Source organism: Scyliorhinus canicula, chromosome 13, assembly GCF_902713615.1.
Source record: "Scyliorhinus canicula chromosome 13, sScyCan1.1, whole genome shotgun sequence".
Lineage (NCBI taxonomy): Eukaryota > Metazoa > Chordata > Chondrichthyes > Carcharhiniformes > Scyliorhinidae > Scyliorhinus > Scyliorhinus canicula.
The window spans coordinates 104,711,786-104,736,285 of record NC_052158.1 but is presented as its reverse complement, the minus strand read 5'-3'; the positions used below and the strand labels follow the sequence as shown (position 1 = coordinate 104,736,285).

The window sequence follows — 24,500 nt, the reverse complement described above, 5'->3', positions numbered from 1 at the left end:
AACTGCCGACTGAACCTGCATGTTAACCTTAAGAGAATCTTGAAATAGAACTCCTAGTTCTTAGGAATCCCTTTGTCCTTCTGATGAATTATTAATAATACTCTAAACAACTGAAATCAGGCTAACTGGCCTATGATCTTTTGTCTTCTGCCTACCTCCCTTCTTAAATAGGGGTGTTACATTTGCCATTTTCCTATCCTCTGGGACCCTCCCTACCTCCAGTGATTCCTTAAAGATCACCATCAATGCCTCCACAACCTCATCAGCTATCACCTTCAGAACCCTGCGGTGTAGTCCATCCTGTTCGGGTGATTTATTCACCTTCAGACCTTTCAGTTTCCCCAGCATCTTCTTAGTGATGGCCATGGCATTCACCTCTGTCCCCTGATTCTGTTGAAGTTCTGTTACGCCACTGGTGTCTTCCAGTGTGAAGACTGATGCAAATTACCTCGTCCATTCCTCTGCCATTTTTTTCTCTATTACTACTTCTCCAGCCTCAGGCTGTCTTCTACTGTGAAGACTGATACAAAGTACCTATTCCGTTCCTCTGCCTTTTTTCCCCTATTACTTCTTCTTCAGCCTCATTTTCCAGTGGTCCAAAGTCCATTCTTGCCTCTCTCTTATCTCTTCTATATCGAAAATAAAGTCTTGCAATCTTCTTTTATATTAGTAGCTAGCTTACACTCATTTTTAATCTTGTCCCCTCATATTGCTTCTTTTACTTGTCCTCTGCTTGCTTTCAAAGGCTTCCAAATACTCTGGCTTCCCACTAATCCTCGTCATATTATATGCTTTTCCTTTGCTTTTACACTGCCCTTGACATCCAATGGTTGCCTTGTCCTCCTCTTAGCATGTTTCCTCCTCCTTGGGTTGAATTTATGTTGTGACTCCCAAATAAACCTCCAAAACTCCTGCCATTGCTATTCAACTATCTTCCCTGCTAGCCTCCCCTTCCAATCAACTCTGGCCAGCTTCTCCCTCATGTCTTTGTAGTTACCTTTATTCAATTGTAAAACTTTTAACATCTGATTCCAGCTTCTCCTCAAACTGCAGGGTGAATTCTAACACATTGTGGTCACTGCCCCCTAAGGGTTCCTTCACCTTACGTTCCCTAATCAAGTCTGCCTCATTCCACATCACCAAATCCAGAATTGTTTGGTCCCTTGTAGGCTCCACCACAAACTGCTCCAAAAACCCATCTCGTAGACATTCCACAAATTCCTTTTCTTGGGATCCACTTCCAACCTGATTTTCTCAGTCCACATGCATATTTAAGGGCCCCATGATTATTGTAATATTGGCTTTCTTGTATTCCTTTTCTAGCTCCTGATTTATTTTCTGCCCCACATCTTGTCTACTGCTAGGGGACCTGTACATTACTCCCATCAGGGTCTTTTTTCCTTTGCGATTCCTCAACCTAGCCACACAGATTTAATGCCTTCCGACCCTATATTGCTTCTTACAATCGATTTAAGTTCATTTCTTACTAACAAATGTCTCTGTGATGCCGACAACATCATACCTGCCAATTTTAATGTGCGTGACAAACTCATTTACCTTGTTTTGTATAATGCACGCATTTAGAGACAATGCCCTCAGTCCTGCATTGACCGTCCTTCTTCTCATAGTTGTCCCCTTTTTTGCTGTGCCTGAAGTTAAATTCCTGCCGTTTTCTATACTTTCTGTTCTATTATGTGTTCTGGAAACTTTACTGACTTCTCCTGAGCCCTCGTCCCCTTTAATTCATTTAAAGTCCTCATTATTAACCTGCACTCTCACCTTCTGCTTTAACTTTGGTTTTCTAATTTTCCATACAACTGAACTCTCCCTACAACTATTTAGTTCAACGCTGTATCTACTGCCCTAGTTATGCAATTCTCCAGGACTCTAGTTCCATGTTGGCTCAGGTGAAGACCGTCCCATCGGAGCAACACCCCCCTTCCCAGTACTGGTGTCAATGTCCCATGAGTTCAAACCCATTTCTCCCACATTTAACCCCTAGCTGCTCATATTCCTTTCGCAGAACCTCTATTCTCATTCTACCTGTGTTATTGGTATCTATGTGGACCTTTACCCTCCCAGTTCAAATTCCTCTGCAGCCCAGATGAGATATCTTGAACCAGGCAACACAACATTTGGGTCTCTTGATCCTGGTCATAGAGAACCTTGGGGATGCCCCTAATTATACTATCCTGAATTACGACTATATTTCTTTTCTCTCCCCCAACTTGGATGGCTCCCTGTACCACGGTGCTGTGGTCAGTTTTCTCATCCTCCCTGCAGTCCCCATTCCTGTCCAGACAGGGAGCAAGAATCTCAAACCTGTTGGACGAGGTCAAGGGCTGAGGCTTCTGCAACCCTACTTCCTGGATCCCTCTACCTGTCTCACTCGCAGCCACACCCTCCTGTTCCTTACTACTGGCTGAATTCAAAGTAGTTAGTTGAAGGACTATATTAAAAAATACACTTAAATGTTGGTAAGTCACATGGTAATTACTATGAGGTGCAAGAGGGAACTTCAAAGTACAGAGACAAATTGTGATGATTATTGAGGACTAAAGCAGCAATTAAACAAAGGACTGCCTCCTGAAACAGTATCCAGGTACTTCGTCCCCTTCCTGATGAGTCGCAGTGCCGAAGCTCAGATTCCAGCTCATCAACCTTGAACCGAAGTTCCTCGAGCAACCAGCACTTACTACAGATATGGTCACTGGGAACCAGTATGGGGTTCACCAGCTCCCACATCATGCAGGAACAACACATCACCTGGCTCTCCATCCTTATTTTGTTTAATTAATTTTTCATTTGTTTTTTTTTAATTCACTTTTTTTTATATCTCTCCTTACTACCTCAACCTGAAAGCAATTTAAATCAATAATTTAAAATGAATTTTAAAATTTAGCACAGATTCCCTATTATCCAATCAACTCACAGTTCTCCTGTGATGTCACTTTTCAGGTTTTTCCCCCCAATTGCAACTTTCAGAGTATCACTTACCTTCCCTAACTGCTCTCCGGTTTTCTCCCACTCAGCTCCCGATGTGAAGGCCGCAGACCCCCCGCTAAACGCTATAAGTTTTTATATCGCTTACCTTCCCAGGCTGATCTCTGGTTTTCTCCCGCTCAGCTCAGCTCCTGATATGAAGGGCCAATTACAAAATACTTGCTTTTCTGAAATTTAACTTGCACCACGAGAAGGAGCCGAACCTTCTGTATTGTCCCCCATGACTGATCCCGGAACCCTTGCGTACAAAAGAAGATCATCTGCATCGAGGAACACCCCGTGCTCTAAGCCAGTGTTCTTCAAACTTTTTTTCCGGGGACCCATTTTTACCAACCGGCCAACCTTCGGGACCCAACCTGGCCGACCTTTGCGACCCACGCCGACCGACCTGTGCGACCCACCATTTTCTCTTACCTTGTTTGCTGCTGACAAAAATGGAGGAAATGGTTTTGGGTCCCTTTGGCCCTCGTAAACGCTCCTCCAATGGAACCTGTTGGATGAAGGTGAAGCCTTCCGGTGTCGGAAAGCATGGAGTCTCCATCTGTCCAAAGTTCTGCATATATTTCCTGTAAATTTTTATCAAATAAACCCCCCCCCCCCGAACTTGTAAAATAAATGAATAAAATAAATGTAAAAAATGAATAAAGCCCCCCTGAACGTGTAAAAAAAATAAAATGAATAAAATAAATGGAAAAAATTTTTTAAATGAATAAAATAAATGAATAAAAACCACTGCAGAACTTGTAAAACAAAAAGTTGCAACGGTTTTTAAAAAATAGCGGCTGCACTGCGCATGCGTGCCCGATTATCGGCGCGCATGCACATTCTGCAAATATGTAAAAAAATATCGGCCGCATGCACATGCACGCATGATGACGGTCATCGTGCGTGCATGCGCAATGCGGCCAACTTTTTTTTTCAACAGGTTCGCGGCCCCTTGCTGCTGCGCGGGGATTTGCACGATCAGGAGCGTCACGGACAACGGCTCCGCAACCCTCCCGACACCCGCCTGCGACCCACCCGTGGGTTGCAGCCCCGTCTTTGAAGAACGCTGCTCTAAGCCACCTCTCACAATTCCTCTCCATTTATCCGAGGCCCTCAGTGCAATAGCCAATAGCACTATTGTTAACGATAACAGGAGAAGAGACATCGGACACCCTGCCTCGTCCTCCTTTGCAGCCAAAACAAACTTGTGTTATTATGTACGCTGGCAGACAGGGCTTTGTACAACAGCCGCACCCACAAAATAAACCCAGGACCTAGCCCAATCCTCTCTGGCACTGCAAAAAGATTGCTCCAATCAACTCTATTAAGAGTTGATGCAATAGTTAAGAAAGCCCAACAACGTCTCTACTTCCTGCGGAAGGCATGTCTGCATCGACTCTCACAAACATCTACAGGTGCGTCATAGAGAACATCCTATCTGGCTGCATCACAGCTTGGTATGGCAACTGCTGGGCCCAAGATCGCAAGAAACTGCAGAGTGTGGTGAACTCAGACCAATGCATCACAAAAGCTTGCCACCCTAACATTGATTCTGTCTACACCTCCTGCTGCCTCAGGAAGGCAGACAGCATTGTCAGAGACCCCTCACACCCAGGCTTTGCCCTCTTCCAGACTCTTCCATCAGGCAGAAGATACCGAAGTCTTAAGACCTGCACATCCAGACATAGGAACAGCTTCTTCCCCACAGCTACTGGACTCCTCAACGACTCTTCCTCGGACTGATCTGTTCCCTGTAAGAGCACTATTCATGACCCCCTATGCTGCTCTTGCTCATGTATTTGCTTTATTTGGCCCTTGTTCTGCACTGTAACCAATCACTATTTGTCAATGTACTCTGTTGATTATTCTTTTTGTCTACTATGTACGTACTGTGCACGTTCACTTGGCCGCAGAAAAATACTTTTCACTGTACTTCGGTGCATGTGACAATAAATCAATCCAGTGAGACTGTTATCTTAAGTTCTGGTCCCACCGGGGTGAGAACTACATTAAGGAGCTGCCTCACATTGGATGACAATTTCCTGCCCTTCACAAAACCCATTTGATCCTCCCTCACTACCGCCGGGAGATAGGGCTCCAACCTCGACACTAAGACCTTAGCCAAGTCCGTTGCATCTATGTTGAGCAGCAAAATTGGGCACTATGACCTACACTCCATGAATCCTTATCCTTCTACAGGAGGAGGGAGAGAGACACCTGCTGCAGTGGTTCCCGGAGAAACTCCGTGCCAGTGAATCATTGAACATCCCTCACATCAGCTGATCCACAAACTTCTTATAGCCTTCTACTGGGAACCTGATTGGCTAGAACCATCCCTGCCTGAAAACTGACCCTTTGCTAACCAGAATAGGCACCCTGCCCCAAGCCCTACTGTAAAATTCTGAGTGGAAAACCTGGCTCACCTAGGCTTTCCACATCCTGGTTCTTGCACCTGCAGGTGAGTTTCTTGTAGAAACACCATGTTGGCCTCCAAACCCTTTAAGTGAGCGAAAATCCCTGCCCTCTTCACAGGCTCCCGTAGGCCCCACACCTTGTCAGGAGTCTCCCACCCCTCCTCCTCGGGTTGGCCATCTACACTTTGGTGGAATCTTCATACATAAATTCCAGGCTCCCAGACTTAAGATAGCTACAGCCCCACCTCAAGAGTGAGGCAAAGTGAATCCCTGGTCCATAAGACCATAAGACCATAAGACATAGGAGTGGAAGTAAGGCCATTCGGCCCATCGAGTCCACTCCGCCATTCAATCATGGCTGATGGGCATTTCAACTCCACCTACCAGCATTCTCCCCGTAGCCCTTAATTCCTCGCGACATCAAGAATTTATCTATCTCTGCCTTGAAGCCATTTAGCGTCCCGGCCTCCACTGCACTCTGCGGCAATGAATTCCACAGGCCCACCACTCTCTGGCTGAAGAAATGTCTCCGCATTTCTGTTCTGAATTTACCCCCTCTAATTCTAAGGCTGTGCCCACGGGTCCTCGTCTCCTCGCCTAACGGAAACAGTTTCTTTGCATCCACCCTTTCTAAGCCATGTATTATCTTGTAAGTTTCTATTAGATCTCCCCTTAACCTTCTAAACTCCAATGAATACAATCCCAGGATCCTCAGCCGTTCATCATATGTTAGACCCGCCATTCCAGGGATCATCCGTGTGAATCTCCGCTGGACACGCTCCAGTGCCAGTATGTCCTTCCTGAGATGTGGGGCCCAAAACTGGACACAGTACTCCAAATGGGGCCTAACCAGAGCCTTATAAAGGCTCAGTAGCACATCGCTGCTTTTATATTCCAACCCTCTTGAGATAAATGACAACATTGCATTCGCTTTCTTAATCACAGATTCAACCTGCATGTTTACCTTTAGGGAATCCTCGACTAGCACTCCCAGATCCCTTTGTACTTTGGCATTATGAATTTTCTCACCGTTTAGAAAGTAGTCTATGCTTGGATTCTTTTTTCCAAAGTGCAAGACCTCACATTTTCTCACGTTGAATTGCATCAGCCATTTCCTGCACCACTCTCCCAAACTGTCTAGATCCTTCTGCAGCCTCCCCACTTCCTCAGCACTACCTGCCTGACCACCTAACTTCGTATCATCGGCAAACTTCGCTAGAATGCCCCCAGTCCCTTCATCCAGATCATTAATATATATGGTGAACAGCTGCGGCCCCAACACTGAACCCTGTGGGACACCGCTGGTCACCGGCTGCCATTCCGAAAAAGAACCTTTTATCCCAACTCTCTGCCTTCGGTCAGACAGCCAATCCTCAACCCATGCCAGTAGCTCACCTCGAACACCATGGGCCCTCACCTTACTCAGCAGCCTCCTGTGTGGCACCTTATCAAAGGCCTTTTGGAAATCCAGATAGACCACGTCCACTGGGTTTCCCTGGTCTAACCTACTTGTCACCTCCTCAAAGAATTCTAACAGGTTCGTCAGGCACAACCTCCCCTTACTAAATCCATGTTGACTTGTTCTAATCCGACCCTGCTCTTCCAAGAATTTAGAAATCTCATCCTTAACGATCGATTCTAGAATTTTACCAACAACCGAGGTTAGGCTAATTGGCCTATAATTTTCCATCTTTTGTCTTGATCCTTTCTTGAACAAGGGGGTTACAACAGCGATCTTCCAATCGTCCGGGACTTTCCCTGACTCCAGTGATTTTTGAAAGATCTCAACCAACGCTTCCGCTATTTCTTCAGCCACCTCTCTCAGAACTCTAGGGTGTAGCCCATCGGGGCCAGGAGATTTGTCAATTTTAAGACCTTTTAGCTTTTTTAGCACCATCTCTTTTGTAATGGCAACCATACTCAACTCAGCCCCCTGACCCTCTATAATTTTTGGGATATTACTCATGTCTTCCACTGTGAAGACAGACGCAAAGTACTTATTAAGTTCTCCAGCCATTTCCTCGTCTCCCATCACTAGCCTTCCTGAATCAGTTTGAATTGGCCCAATGTCTACTTTGGCCTGTCATTTGGTCACTGTTAATTCTCCCCTCCCTCCACCCAGTCTCGCAACTTGGGATCTCACCCCATCCTTCCACTAACCAAACAAACAAATAGACCTATTTTCTATAGTTAGACCCCCAGTGGGTCGCAGCATTTCCCTCCACTCCACTCCTGTTCATTATCGACTTCTTCCCTTTCCTGCTGGTGAGATGGCTCCCACCCAGGGTCCCACTCCAATTCCCCCCTGAAAATAAAACCAACCTAATCCCTCCTATCCCCCTCCCCCCCCCCCCCCCCCCCTCCCTTCTGACAGTTGTACATTGTCCTCCCTCAAGCTCCTTTTGCATTTACCCTTCACTAACTGCAATTCATTCAAAATATCATGATTTGAATTCTCTCCCAAGGCCTCATCATCCCATTCTCAATTAGCTAAATAGGCAATCTTCTCAAATAATTTGATTTGATTCTTGCCCGACATCATTGATTTCTTCCCATTATATGAACCTTCTGTTTTTTTCTGTTACTGGCCTATTAATTGCTGTGGTTCCTGTGATCTAACATCAGCAGTGCTCCTTCAGCCACTATACTCCCACTGTTTTGTTTTCAGAATTTTGCTTCTACCCACGTAAACCCATATAACACCCACTCTGTGTGTTTTTTCTCCCCATTATCCTTTTTCCTTCCACTTGAATTTAACTATTCAATATCCAATCTTTCTCAACTGTTCTGTACAGCTGGGTTTTTCAAACCCAGTGGCGCGACCCACAGGTGGGCTGCGGGCAGGGGTCAGGAGGATCGCAGAGCGATGCGTTGTGGTGCTTTTAATTGCGGGAGAGGTGCCCAACAGCCACGATCGGTTTTTAGGTTGAGAATGCCACCCGCATCTGCCAGTAGCCATAGCATTTTGTCTTGCTCCATCTGATTGGCACTCAGATTATCCAGTGGATGATTTGCTTTCCTAACGTCACACCCAGCATCTAATTGTACCGCTGACCAAGAGGAGGAGGCGGGGGTGGTACTTTCAGTCATGGACTGTTAGAGTTCAGGCCCTGTGAAGGACACCAAGAGCGGCTGTGGTAAACCACTGTTGCACCTCTATTAGAGGATGTGTGGTAGGACCTGTACATACCTGTACTATAGGTATGTTGGTAGTCCCTGCCTGCTGGCTCTGCCCAGTAGGCGGAGTATAAATATGTGTGTCCTCCATGCGGCAGCCATTTCGGCAGCTGCTGTGGGAGGCCACACACCTTAGAGCAATAAAGCCTCAATTGTACCCAACTAAGTCTGTGCAATTGATCGTGCATCAGCGGCCGAGTGAATTTTGTGTGAGGGGTGAGAATGGCGAGTCATGTTGCTGGCAGTCAGCACCAGTTCACTGGCTTCCACAATTACTTCAATACCATCACAGGGAGGAGGAAGTATGTAATAGCTACATAAACAGGGATTGCAGTAATTTGTTTGTTTTTTAAACTGAGATCCAAGAAGAAGGCACCAGCATCAGTCACAGAAAATAAATTATGTGTGGTTTTCCTCTAGTGCAGTGCAAACGGAACCTAAGCACCAGCGTGTGAAATCTGTTGAATGGTTGAAACCTCTGCAGTCATGTCACTATAATAGTGTATTCGACTCCCGGCTTGGGTCACCACCTGTGCGGAGTCCGCACGTTCTCCCCGTGTCTGCATGGGTTTCCTCTGGGTGCTCCAGTTTCCTCCCACAAGCCCTGAAAGATGTGCTTCTTAGGTGAATTGGACATTCTGAATTCTCCCTCAGTGCACCAGAACACGCGCCAGAGTGCAGTGACTAGGAGATTTTCACAGTAATTTCATTGCAGTGTTAATGTAAGCCTACTTGTAATAAAGATTATTATTATTCTAAATATCAGTCTTCACAAATTAAACTCATGGGATGCCATGAGCTGTTTTTTTTTTTAAAAGCATGCCGTTCACATGCCCCTCAGGCAGATCCGGCAGTGCACAGGCCCGGTGTTCAGCATGGCAGACTGCCACCTCCTGACGTCGGGCGCGCTATCCCAATACTGTCTCGTCTTGATTTCAGCGCGCTGTCCTAGTACTGTCTCTTCCTAACGTCAGCGCACGATCCGTCTTTTGGTCACAAAATCATGGAGGAGAGATTACTTCATTTTGTAGCTGCCAGCAAGCAAGCAACAGGAGTGTGATAAGAACTGAAGATGGGTCAGTTTATAATAAGAAAGAAAATGCCAGAGACACAAACAGTCCATGATCTCACAACTGAGTCTACTGGAGAGAGCTTCTCAGGAAAGCCCACGGTAGGACAAAGTAGTGCTGGTGTAATCCCCAGGGCCTTTATGAACCCATTAAAGCGAAGCTGAAATTATAAACAAAGCAGTATAAAGATAATTTTTTGAGGTATGGCTTTATTAATTGTGTCAATGCAAATGAGGATGCAAAGCCCACGTGCGTTATGTGCAAGGAAGTACTGGTAAATGAAAGATTAAATCTTCAAAAGCATTTTAAGACGAAACATGGCGAGTTCGAAGACAAACATCTGGATTTTTTTCAAAGGATGCAGTGCGAACTTAAATTATCAGCTGAAGCTCTTACCAGAAATGTAACATTGAATGACAAAGTAAGTGAGATCGTGAGGACCAAGCAGGCTCACATGTTGCGTTATATGTAAGCAAAAAGTCCGTTGCAAAGTTCGGGCATCGTGGATCACGAAGTTCAGCCGGTGTGTGTCATGATGGTCAGCCAGAATGCGTTGCAAAGTTTGCTTGGCTGGCGTGGGTCCCATTGGATGGCCAGTTGGTAAAATTGGGTCGGGCAGAAAAGTTTGGAAAACACTGCTGTAGTGTTCTGAAATGCCTCTGCATGGGGAAGTGTTATGGAAATGTAATTCCTGTTTTATATGATGAATTCCTTTTGTAAAAGTTTAGTACTTTATATATTCATGCTTTTTTATGAAACTAGGCAATGTTGGAAGAGGGCATCACTCAAGCTGATACATTTTCGGTTATGTACACGCCATTTGCAGTGAAACCAACTGCTGCACAAATAGAAAAAATAAAAGAGGTTTTCAGGAAAAAGCACCCTTCTTATGCCAATTACTTATATGCAGGTAATTAAATTATATTGTTCATTGTACCATTTGTTAACATGGGCAGAATTCTCCCATTTTGAGACTAAGTGCAGTGGCAGGCAGCTCTGGCAGCCTGTACCGCTAACCAGAAAAGCGGGATCCCGTGTCAGATTCTGTGCTTGGAAGCTCATTAATTATGCACAAACAAGTTCGCCTCTGACTCTTCTGGTCGACCAGCATCTGATTCACCAGCCCTTCCACAGCTGACGGGTTTGAAGGTCCCGACGCCATATTAATTCTTTCCAGGCCACATGGTTTCATCAGACTGTGCTGAATGCCAACAGCTCAGAGGACAAAGGCTTGCAGCCTCAAGAAAAAGTCTGTTCCTTGATTCAACAATCCTCTCCCTGAGCCCATCACCGATGAGGCACCCATGTCCCACTCAGATCTCCATCTACTGCATTTAGAGTCTTCATCCATCGCCTTTCAATAAGGAATGTGGTATCCCTTTGACCCATTTGTTTGTGAGCTATTCATGCAACATTGTCGCTGTTCAGTTTCCCTCCCCTTGGTCTTCCCTTTGCCTTCCATTATTCATCTTATTTATCCACCTCCATGCCCATGTGCATGCTATGAGACTTGCCCTCCCCCCCCCCCCCCCACCTTTGCACAGCCCTCCTTCCACATTGCCCCTCTTGTCTTCATTAGGCCTCATCTCCCTCATCCCCTTGCCTTCCCTCATACTCAGTTTGAAGTTAGCACAGTCTTAGCAGTTTGAACTTAGACCTGAAGCACAGTCTTGCCCAGATAAAGACTGATATGTGGCATCAAGAGCAGGGAGACCCCAGCACTCCTCAACCCCAGGCAAGTACTGATCCAACTTTGTGACAGAGGAGAATCTATTGGTCCAGCAGCATGGTGCTGTCCATGAAGACGAGATCAGCATGGGGATGGAGGGCAGGAACTGGTCTGCCTGGCAGAATGGTAAACTGTGCATCAGGAGGAGTGCAGTACTATGGTAAAAAGTTGGTGTATTCACCCGGAAGTCTGGCGAGATTATAATAAAACTAATCTGATAATGGAACAAGTCTGATGACATTAAATCCTTTACGATACCTAATCATATCGTCTTCGGCTGCGAAGCAGTTATATTACACTTTCAAAGAGCTGTGTGAGATTTCTTTGTTTCTGTAAGTATGACATATACTCCTTGAAAACAATGAAGTGACATGCATAATAATTGGTCCTCGGTGCTAGTACACCTGCTCTTCCTGACATATTAATGACCTGGACCTTGGTATACAGGGCACAATTTCAAAATTTACGGACGATACAAAACTTTGAAATGTTGTGATCTGGTGAGGTAAATGGTTTAGAACTTCAAAAGGACATAGACAGGTTGGTAGAATGGACAAAAGAGAGATAAAATTTGAAGCAAGTGTAAAGTGATTAATTTTGGTTGGAGACTGTGAAGGGAAAATATGAAATAAAGAACAATTTTAAAGGGGGTGCAAGAGCAGAGGAAACAATGTGTGTGAATTATTGCAGCTGGCAGTTCAGGTTGATAGAATGTTTAATAAAACATCCAACATCCTAGGCTTTATTAAGAGACTTAGGGCTACATTTTCTGATTTCTTTGAGTGTCATCTCTGATGGGAAAGGTGGAATGTAGTCTGCCAGAGAAATTCCCCCCACCCCCATATTTTGAAACTCACAAATAAAATGGTAAGAGGCAGCTCCCACAACATCACACTGTTGGAGTCTTCCCTGCTAGAACCCTATCATGGAACTCCTCCGTGCCCCCCACCACCCCTGCCAACAGACACCCCTGGCACCTCACCCACAGAACTACCTTCTCCCCCCCCCCACCCCTTGCGGCACTGCCCCCGGTTCTGCCCAAATAGGAGTACCTGGGGGAATGTATCAGGGTGCTGCCCAGGCATGACCCACTTCTCCCCCCTCCCCCCCCCCCCTCCCAACTTTTAAATTTGGGATTCCTGTCACATAATTGGCTGAAAACAAGGAAGTTATGTTAAATTTGTACAAGCCTCAGAGTCTTGTATCCAGTTCTGGGTGAAACACTTTAGGAATAATGTGAAGGCGTTAGATAGAGTGCAGAAAAGATTCATGAGAATTATGTCAAGCATGAGAAGCTTTAGTAATGTAGAATAATTGTAGAAGTTGGGACCATTTTCCTTGGAGAAGAGAAGGTTGAGAGGAGATTTGGTAGAAGACTCAAAAATATTAGAGGCCTGAACAAAGTAGATAGAGAAAAACTGTTCCCATTGGTGGAGGTATTGAGAACAAGAGAGCACAGATGCAAGGTAATTGGCAAAAGAAGCAATGACGACATCAGGAAAATCTTTTCACACAGCAGGTAGTTCAGATCTGGAATTCACTGCCTGAGAATGTGGTGAAGGCACAATTGAGACATGCGAGAGGGAATTGGATTATTAGCATGAAAGGAAGACTATGCAGGGTTACATGGAAAAAAATCAGCTGAGTGGCACAAGGTGAATTGCTCCTTCAGAGAGCCAGCACAGACATGAACGGTCAAATGGCCTCCTTCTGTTGTGTAATCATGTAGCCATGGCCATATGCAGCAATGATGTGGAGATGCCGGCGTTGGACTGGGGTGTCACCTGAAGAAGGAGCCGTGCTCCGAAAGCTCGTGTTTGAAACAAACCTGTTGGACTTTAACCTGGTGTTGTAAGACTTCTTACATATGCAGCAAGACTTGGACAATATCCAGGCTTGGGCTGACAAGTGGCAAATTATGTTCGCACTACACAAGTGCCAGGCAATGACCATCTCCGACAAGAGACGATTTAACCATCGCCCTTTGACATTCAATGGTGTTACCATCGCGATATGCCTCACAATCAACATCCTGGGGGTTACCATTAATCAGTATGATTCTTTGAGAAACTGAACTGGACTAGCCATATTAAAACTGGCTACCAGAGCAGGTCAAAAGCTAGGAATTTTATGGTGAGTAACTTACCTCCTGACCCCCTCCCACCCCCAAAGTCTGTCCACCATCTACAAGGCACAAGTCATGAGTGTAATGGAATACTCTACACTTGCCTGAATGAGTGCAGCTCCAACAGCACTGAAGAAGCTCGACTTCATCCAGGAAAAAGCATCCAGCTTGATTACTAACTCTTCCATAAACATTCCAACATCGACAGTGTCAGCCATGTGCACCATCTACAAGGTGGAACTTGCCACGGTTCTTCAGGTAGCACCTTCCAAACCCATAACCGCTACCATCCAGCAGGGCAAGAGCAGCAGATAACTGGGAATCCCACCATCTTGAGGTTCTCCTCCAAGTAACTCACCACCCCAACTTGGAAATATATTGCCGTTCCTTCACTGTCGCTGGATCAAAATCCTGGAACTCACTCCCTAACACCACTTTGGGTGTACCTACACCTCGGGGATTGCAGCGGTTCAAGAAGGCAACTATCACCTTTTGAAGGGCAATTAGGGATGGGCAATAAATGCTGGCCTAGCCAGACACGCCCACATTCCGTAAATGAATTTTTAAAAACCAACATCTTCAACTAATCATTTGTTATTTGCGGGACCTTACTCTGCAGATCATTGTTGTGTTTCTCTACCTATAAACACTCACTGCATTTCATATTAAAGATCTTTAATATAAATGGGAGGTATGACACACAAATCAAAAAATTCATTTATATCATTGCCTACAACAATCTCTCAAAATACTTTCAATAGAACATAGAACAGTACAGCACAGAACAGGCCCTTCGGCCCTCAATGTTGTGCCGAGCAATGATCACCCTACTTAAACCCACGTAACCCGTATACCCGTAACCCAACAATCCCCCCATTAACCTTATACTACAGGCAATTTAGCATGGCCAATCCACCTAACCCGCACATCTTTGGACTGTGGGAGGAAACCGGAGCACCCGGAGGAAACCCACGCACACACGGAGAGGACGTGCAGACTCCACACAGACAGTGACCCAGCCGGGAATCGAACCTGGGACCCCGGAGCTGTGAAGCATTGATGCTAACCACCATGCTACCGTGAGGCCCCAAATGGTCAGGTATGTTTTCCTGCACCATCACTGTAACTTCACTTGACGTTTGAGACTTACCCAGGTACAGGTTATCACAAACTTTACACAGGTAGCCATCACCCATCTCTCTCAAAATGTATGGCATGCCTAAAAATAATAATAATCGCTTATTGTCACAAGTAGGCTCCAATGAAGTTAGTGTTAAAAGCCCCTAGTCGCCACATTCAGGTGCCTGTTCAGGGAGGCCGGTACGGGAACTGAACCCGCGCTGCTGGCCTTGTTCTGCATTACAAGCCAGCTGTTTAGCCCACTGTGCTAAACCAATAATAGCCTTTGCAGTATCCAGTGCCTTCAGCCGTTTCTTGATATCACGTGGAATGAATCGTATTGGCTGAAGACTGATGTCTCTGAAGCTGGGAACCTTCGGCCAGGACCGAGATGGATCATGCACTCAGCACTTTTGACTGAAGATTGTTGCGAATTCTTCAGCCTTGTCGTTTGCAAAGATGTGTTGGGCTCATCCATCATTGAGGATGAGGATATTTGTGGAGCCTCCTCCACCAGCGATTGTCCACCACCATGCGGCTGGATGTGTGAGGACTGCAGAGTTTAGATCGGATGTGTTCGTTGTGGAGTCGCTTAGCTCTGTCTATTACTTGCTGCTTATGCTGTTTGGCACTCAAGTAGTCCTATGTTGTAGCTTGGTGTCGCTCCTGGCTTGCTCTCCTGTACTCTTCATTGAACCAGGGTTGATTCCCTGGCTTGGTGGTAATGGTAGAGTGGGAGATATGCCGGTTCATGAAGTTGCAGATTGTGGTTGAGTGCAATGGCCTATAGCGCCTCATGGATGCCCAGTCTCGAGTTGCTAGATCTGTTGAAGTCTGTCCCATTTAGCATGGTGGTAGTGCTACGCAACATGATCGAGGGTATACTCAATGTGAAGATAGACTTTGTCTCCACAAGGATTGTGCGGTGGTCACTTCTACCAATACAGTCATGGACAGATGTATCTGCAGCAGGCTTGTTGGTGAGGATGAGGTCAAGTATGTTTTTCCCTCTTCTTGGTTCCCTCACCACCTGCAGTCTCAATCTGGCAGCTATGTCCTTTAGGACGCAGCCAGCTCGGTCTGTGGTGGTACTACCGAGCCACTCTTGGTGACAGACATTGAAGACCCCCACCCAGAGTATATTCTGCGCTCTTGCCACTCTCATTGCTTTCTCCAAGTGGTGTTCAACGTGAAGGAGTACTGATTTATATGCTGATGGTGGACAGTACATGGTAATCAGTAGGAGGTTTCCTTGCCCTGTTTAACCTGAAGCCATGAGACTTCATGGGGTCCAGAGTCGATGTTGAGGGCTCCCAGGGCAACTCCTTCCCCACTGTATGCTATTGTGCCACCACCTCTGCTGGTTCTGTCTTGCTGGTGTGGCAAGACATACCCAGGAATGGTGACAGTGGTGCCTGAGACATTGTCTGTAAGGTGTGATTCTGTGAGTGTGACTATGTCAGGATGTTGCTCGAATTAGTCTGCAAGACAGCTCTCCCAACTTTGGCAGAAGCCCCCAGAAAACTAGTAAGGAGGACTTTGCAGGGTCGACTGGACTAGGTTTGCTATTGTTTCCAGTGCCTGGGTTGATGTCATGGTCCATCCGGTTTCATTTCTTTTTCATGTTTATGTAGCGGGCACTTTGGTGGGACTACCAAGCCACTCTTGGTGATAGACGTTGAAGTCCTCCACCCAAAGTATATTCTGCGTCCTTGCCAACGTTAGTGTTTTCCACAAGTGGTGCTCGACATGGAGGAATCTGGACAAAAGGGCTCTGGAGTTTTAGTTATGACGAGAGATTGGAGAGACTTGGATTGTTTTCCTTGGAGCAGAGTAGACTGAGGGGGGACATGATTGTGATGTATAAAATTGTGAGGGGCATAGATTTAAGGTAAGGGGCAGGAGGTTTAGAGGGGATATGAGCAAAAACCTTTTTACCCAGAGGGTTGTGGGAGTCTGGACCTCGCTGTCTGAAAGGGTGGTAGACGCAGAGACTCTCATATCATTTAAGAAGTGTTTAGATGTGCACTTGCGATGCCAAGGCATTCAAGTCTATGGGCCAAGTGCTGGAAAATGAGACCAGAATAATTGGTGGTTGTTTTTGACTGCCGCAGAATCAATGGGCCGAACAGCCTTTTCTGAGCCGTATGATTCTACTATGTTAAACGCCGCCCCACCACTTGTCCCAAGTCCATTCGTGGGATGGCTGCCAGGAAAACTACCAAGGCTTTTGGAGGGAGCCCGTACCTAACTCCTGGATGGTGTGGAGCATAGGTGCTTTCGCGCAGAGATCCATCAAGCAAGGTGACCATTCCTGCCTGGGAGGCTGTGGTTGCAATAGTGAGTGCCAGCTTGCTGCATGGGGCAACAGTGGCAGAAGGAGATGAATGACCAGGTTAAGTCTGCTTCCTGAAGCATGCTGCTACACTCCTTCACATTCTTCACACCTCCACAGTGATCTCTCACTGAGCCATCTCACGGATTCGCAACACTTTTTCCTAGTAGGTAATCTGCTCCTCACATCCCCACTCCTACTCATGTCCCATGCATGCCAAACGTAATCACCATCTGACCTGGCAGAAGACCTCCCGCAAGCATCACATTAGTGTGTTGATGTCAGACTCCATGCCAGGAGAGCTCTTCATTCCCTAGTTCTGGTCGTCCCTAAACCGAGATGCGATGACGTCATCCCAGCTCTTTGGTCTTTCGGCCCTAGTGTAATGGGCCAGGATTTAGAAAACTCCAAAGTATATCATGGAGTTTACCTGACCTACAACTGTTTATTTATTTGGGTTACGATGAGCACAAGGGCCTGCCTTACAAGTGTTATTCAACAGAGGCCATAAGCACTTTTAATCAAAAACAAAGTTTATTCTACAAATTTAGTTAACATTTTTGTAAACACACACAGTGAGCATTTTAATCAACTACCAACATAAATACCCCACACAGCTACAGTACTCTATGTATAACCCTCCATAAATTTCCCCTTAAGCTGTTCCAATTTAATAACAAGATCCCATAAACCAGAAAACCCTTTTCAAATATGTGGCCCAGCACACAGCACTCAAGACCTGGTTTGGATGTTCTTGTGTCCTTTCCAAAACAGCAGGTTTGAATTTCTTCCAGAAAACAATTATTTATTTTCAAGTTATCAAGCAGTCTGGAAACAGCTTTTAAAATGCAGGTGGATAAAAAGAAATCTTCTTTTTCAACCTGTGCTGTACAAACCAGGTCAAACTCAAAGCGAAAGTAAAACTCAGAGCCACAGCCCAGCTCCACCCACACAATGTCATCACTGAAGCCTTATGACAAGACAAAAACATTTCTTAAAGGGACACTCCCATGACACTTGCCATCATCTGAAGTCCTTCCTCCTCCTCGTCTGCATGTTTACTCTCCTCATCAGAAGATATGTGGCCTCCTCCTGCTCCCGCTGCGGTGCCAGGATGTGCTGAGCACAGCAAACCACTATGATACGGAACACCTTCTGTGGGCTGATTTGAGAGCACTCTCTGACCGATCAAGTCATGGAATTGAATCGAGTAGTCCAATCGTCTGCTTAATCACGTGCGTGTTGATGCATAAGCCTCGTTGTAGTGAGTCTCAACAGGCGTATGTGATCTCCGCACTGACATCATCAGCCACCTCCTGAGGGGAGTACCCTTTCTCGCCGAGGAACCGTCTCTCCAGCCACTGCTCTTCCTTTGATGGCTGGGATCTGCAAGTGCCCCAAGAGGTTAACTATCATGAATGTTCCTGCAAAATGCGCACACATCTGCATGATGCGCATCATGTGGTCACATATGTGCTGGACATAAAGGGAATGGTTTCCCTTGTGGTTCATAAATGGTGTTATGCTGCCATAGAGATTCCAGAGCTATGGGGGTGCAGTCGATACACCCTGCGCCTGGTGCATGACTGCCATGCGGCCGAAGCCAATGGCTCTGGGGTCCTGGCACACTTGGTCCTGATCCACCTTGGTGTACATGTGGGCCCTCGTGAATAGCGCATCTGTGACCTCCCTCGTGCACGGCTGACTGGGATATGCCGCACAGGTCACCTGTGCTGCTCTGAAACGAAGCACTGCAGAGAGGTTCAGAGCAACAGTAACCTTAAGGGCCACAGGCAATGGGTGACCTCCCAGTCTGTGTGGTGCCAGCTCTTCCATCACCTGGCACAGGTGATCCCCGGGTCAGATGATCCTCACCTGGCACAGGTGATCCTCATTGTAACTCTGAGATAGTTCAGCATCGAAATGCCCCGGCAGTGCCTCCTAAGAGGCTCCGGCATCTGTGGCCCTGCTCCTGGTAGAACAATTAGCCCCCATTGCCACTCCTCTGCAAGGCGCTGTACCTGGTCGCGTGTAGCAACACGTCGATGTCGCTGCAGTAGGTTGATCGCAATTAGTAGAATTGCCATCTTAACTAGCTCCATGTAATAAACTGAAAGGAAGAGAACATCAAAGTGAGCGATGAGGCTTCCTGACAGTGCCCTGACCCTCAGTCTTCTCAGCATCTGGGACATCCACCCGAGCGCTTCCCCCATGTGAGCAGCTTTCAAATAAGCCTCACTCCCTCCTTGACACACAATAGGCACATCCCCACAGTTTTCTTTCTCAACTCACCTGAATGAAGCACCGATCTTTGAGAATCATAGTGGTCCCTAACCCCACCCAGGCGTGTGGTCTTAGGGCAGTCAACTGTATTCAATGGACCAGTGTTCTAACCTCACGGGCGACCGAAAAGCTGCCCCCATCGGCGCCTTGAACGGGGTGAGTGATGAGAGACTTCATCATAATGCTTTGCATTGAGGCCACATATGTGCCACCTCTCCGTTATGTAGACGTGAGTATGAGCTTTGGAGTACAATGCTTGGGGCCTCGGCTTCCAACTATTTTGATGAACCCAAATAACCAAGTAAACTAATTCAAATAAACTGAGGGACTAATTAAAGGGACAGTCCCTTAAAGAGAAACTGCCTTAAACAAAAAGCAAGTCACAAATGAAACCTAAAAACAGCAAACCAAAATGTGATTAAAGGGGTCAATAAGGCGTTGTGGTTCCCAACCAGCACATAAGGTCCCGAGGGTGCCAGTGGACACCTCATTGTCCCTCTCCAGGGGCACCTGATCACAAATTTTAGATGGGCAGGCAGTGGGGTCAACGATCCCCTCGGTTGCTCATTGCCTGTACCTGTTGATGGCACGTTTGACTGGGCTCAGGATTATATTCATGAGGAGGTCCTCTTCCTTCCCCACCCCTCTCCGCACCAGGAGCATGGGACAAAAGTGAAAACAAAACTGAAACTAAAGGTTTTTGAAGTAAGTGAAAAGACAGTGCAGTCTAAAGAGTTAAAGATTGGGTGCCAATGAAGGCAGCATGGTGGTTCAGTGGTTAGCACTGCTGCCTCATGACGCGAGGACCCAGTTACGATCCTGGCCTCGGATCACTGTCTGTGTGAACTGTGCACATTCTCCCTGTGTCTGCATGGGTCTCACACCCACAACCCAAAGATGTGTAGGGTAGGTGGATTGGCCATGGTAAATTGGAAAAGAAAATTGGGTGCCAATCAGTAGCACACTCATGCATTGCAACACTGACTGAATTGGCACAGTTTATTCATCAAGGAAGTGCCAGGGAGCTGATAAGTCACTTGGTTTCCTCTTGTGGCAGGCGAGATGCACCTGATTTGTGTAAAGAATGCAAATTTAGCATGTCAACTTCATCCTTGAAAGGTACCCTCATCCCTCAGCTCATATGGGTTGCCCATTAAACAAGCCTTCCAACTGGAACAACCAGGCACTGAGAAACTAATCCCTGACAGCCAAACCGCTGTAACCAATGGCCTTGAACTTTCATACAGCTCATGCCCTCTGGCTTCACAGTGCTGATTGAGTGTGGGGATTTATTCTGTCCCCTCATGAGGCTGCAAAGCACCCCTTGTCAGAATCTCCACTCTGCCCATGCAGCCTGGTCTGTCAAGGGACACCAGCTAAGAACCTCACGGTCGGCCCAATGCTGACCCTATGGATTCACCTGCTCCCACTCACTTTCCAACCGTCACACTGGAAAGCAATCCCTCAACAGTAATATTGTCACAAGCTCAGCAAGGAGGGAATACCAGCTTTCAGATCCCTTTACACTCACAGACATAAAAGTTCACGAAGGCTTGCGAGCGATCTGACTTCCCAAGATTCCGAGACTGAACCCCCTCCCGGTCCCAGGTTGGACCCATCTTGGTCCCCACTTCATCCCTGTTGCCTCTTCTGCAACTGGCACTTTGGATGGTAATGGCAACCTGCACGCTAATCTCCCATATCCCCTTTGGAGATTAAATAACCAGACAGTTGTTGTAAATCACACCAGTGTGATGATAGTGTGATGAATATCCAGTGTGTTGAGTGGGGAAGTCCCAGAGGGAGGGCTCACTAATGATATTATAATGTATTAAAATGAAGTTACTGGCTTTCTGTGCTGGATTTCACATCACAATGCCGGTGAGGGACCTGGAAAATCGGAAATCGTGATCTCGCTGGAGAAAATCGTAATTTCCGATTCATGCCGAATTTTCCTTTCACGTCGCTGATGGCGAATGCGGGCTCAAAACCACCTAGTAAATTCTTATCATTTAAATCTGAATTCCACTCAGAATACTCTGCATTCTACTTTCAATTTGAATACTATAGTTTCTTGGGTGTTTATTCGATTCTCCTGGAAACAAACCAACGTATGTCTCCGCTCTCAGAGATACACTTAGATTCTTCTTAATTTCTTAGTCTGGCACTTCGATTCCACAACTTTCTCTCTCTCTCCTTATTTTAAAAAAGTGGCCACAGTTCTAGATTTATAGTTTATCGATATAGTTAACAATGTTTCCTTTGTTTAACTTTTAACCTCATGGCTTTCCTTTGATCTGTCAATACCCATGCCCTTCTGCCAGACACTTGAATAATTGTTCTTCATCTACCCTAGATTTACCTACATTTAGAAATTACCATTTCCAAAATTTAAAAACAATCTTACAACATACTCATTTGTACCACAGAAAAGTTGAAGGTTATCCCCATTTTCAACTATTCAAAGGAAAACAGTGTTGCCATTTGCAGAAAATGTATTTTGTCGGTAGATAAAGGTAGTGCAACCTTTTAAAATAATGCTGCAGCAATACTGTTTTTCTCACTTGCAAAGCAATAAACTGCTCAGTAGCAGATAGATTGCTGAGAATCAAGCTACGTCTCTCAAGTTAGAACTGCTGCAGGAAAATGTTGTTTATTTACATTTATTCTTGGGTGACATCAGCAGTAATTATTGGCCATTATTAAGTACCTAAGGACATTAAGTGCCAATCACACAGCATGGAACAGGGGAAGCATGTTGGCCAGACAGGGCTGAGAAGAATATTAATGAACTACTTGGGTTTTATGATAAACATGCATATTTTGTGGTGCAAGACAACAAAATGCCAAGTGTTAAAAATTCAGTGTCTCAACTTCAAGTTGAACTCAAGACCTGAGTTTGTAGTCTGGTAGTATAGTCACGAGGTTCCTTACCCAACTTCTTGAACCTCTCGCGGACCAATTGAAACCCTGGTTATCTGTTTCTAATGAAAGAAAACTTAGCCCATTGTCTTTTTATTTTTGCCCAATTATGATTGATGGGATGTATGGAAGTGCTGATGTTCTAGAATACGGGGGGAGGGGGGCTTTACTATGCCTATAGTTACGTTTATCCAATAAACTAGTTATAGTTCAGACGTAGCTATGTAGCTCGATGCAATCTACATACAACATGGTGGCAGCTATGAAGGACCCTGAAACCAAGGTTTGTAAGTCTGACCTGAAAAAAGGCACCAAAACTGAAGGAATCAATAGACAGTTGTAAATATCTAATAGAGCTCCATAGAAGAAGAGGAGGCAGAAAAATCAACTGTTCATCTCAGTAACAACTGAGTCACAGCATGTGGTATTCCACGAAAAATTCCGATCCAGCAGCAGATTCAGAGAACCTAGCAACAATCGAGGCAGGGTGAACAACACTTGAAAATGGGTCCAATTCTTCAATTTAATGGCCCAATAAGCAGGCAGCACCAGGCAAATCCTATTTTTAATGAGTGCAGGTTTCGATACACCTCATAGTCGGGATCGATGCCATTACACATGGCGATCATGAGGCAGCAATAAAACGAAACAATAAATTGGCTGTTTAAACACAGTTCCCCAGTAGGGAAAACTCCATTACTATAAAGGATGTTTAAAAAATTAAGAGAGACCTCCTAGAAGCTTAAAGCAGCTATAGATTCCTAATTCACAATACCCGAGTGATATGGGGAATATGAAAGGACCAAGCAAACATATAATTGGGCACGATTGAAGAAAAGATTTTTAAGATTCCAAATTGCTTCAGGATTGGACAACAGGTTTGAGGCTGAACTAGTCAATACATTAGTGTTTTCTATTGGAGCAATTGTGGATGATGTTATAGCAAGATAAGGCATCAATGAAACATCAGAGAAATTGGAAGAAGTCTTAAAAACCTTTGATAATAATTTTAATTTACAGAGTAACAAGATTCTAGCGAGGGCCAAATTCAACAAAAGAGTCCAGAGACCAGGTGAAACATGTAATGACTTAGGCCAGGCCTTTGAGATTGGCCAATTAGAATACGAGTTCCCTGATTAGTGGCCCAATCAGGAAACCCCTTTCTGTGTATATAACAGGGAGTGTCAGATCCTCTGCGCTCCCAATGTATACAGCAGACTGAATGGTCATGATTGGTCAGCTGTTGGGTTTGTAAATAAAAGGAATTCTTGTGATGGCACTTCTGCCTCCCTGGACTTATTACAGTGGCGATGAGGAAAATGGAATAACCTGAAAAAACCTGCTCCTCAGCAGCTGCTGCATATTGAGGGTAAGCCACTGACAGGCAAAATGCATTTATTTGGAAAGTTGGACTCTTTTGACCCTGCAGTGGAAGACTGGGCCCAATATGTGGAGTGGATGAATTATTTCTTTAGAGAAAATGACATAAATCTGGATGAAAAGCAACGGGTCATTCTGCTGACCATTCTGGGCCAGCAACCTTTGCCATTATGCACAGTCTCACTTCTCCGGTGGCACCGGACACAAAAACTTTCCAGGAATTGACGGGCTTAGTAAAAGAATACCATGACCCTAAGCCACCTCTGGTCCTGCGAAGGGACCGGTTTTGCTCAGCATTTCGAGACACTGGGGAGTCAGTTACTAACTTTTTTAACAAGATTAAGGCGATTAGCAGAGGCTTGCAAATTTGGCCTGATGCTAAATTAGATGCTCCGAGACCGTTTGGTATGTGGAATAAATAATTTTGCAATACAGAAACATCTGTTCGCAGAGACCGAGCTGGATTGCAAACAAGCATTGCAGCAGGCTTTCTCCTTAGAAAAAGCGGCAAGCAGAGTGCATGAGTTACAGAGTACTCCAATGGAGGTAGATGCCCATACTAGTGAAACTGAGTTAAGGGACTACCGCTAGGGGATAGGCACCTGCATAGCCACCTTCAGGAACAATGTGAATACTAAATTAACCAGGCCCATTCGCAGAAGCCCTCCCAAGCAAGGGAAAATTAGGCCCAGACGGACTGCAGCTCCTGCAGCCTTTTGCCCGATAAAATATTATAGTTGTTGCCAGAGATTGGAGCCAGAAAGGAGAAATAGAAGCCCAATACCAGCATCTTGGAGAAGGTCACATAGGCTGAGGTACAAGAGAATGCATACTCTAGAAGCCCCACCTACCTCCGACGAGGAACAACTAAATTGTGTAATGATGGTGAAATCAAAACCCATTAAATTATCCATAAGGTTGAATGGACGTCCCACACTGATGGAAGTCAACACTGGAG

At 45.7% G+C, this 24,500-nt stretch overlaps 1 protein-coding gene across 1 annotated transcript in view; it reads left to right on the top strand.

Moving 5' to 3' along the window:
- Positions 1-24,500, top strand: part of LOC119976418 (spermatogenesis-associated protein 16-like) — a 281,641-nt gene that overhangs the window by 97,730 nt on the left and 159,411 nt on the right. The window contains 1 exon segment of the mRNA XM_038816943.1: positions 10,412-10,559. Within this exon segment, the coding sequence (XP_038672871.1) occupies positions 10,412-10,559 (148 nt within the window).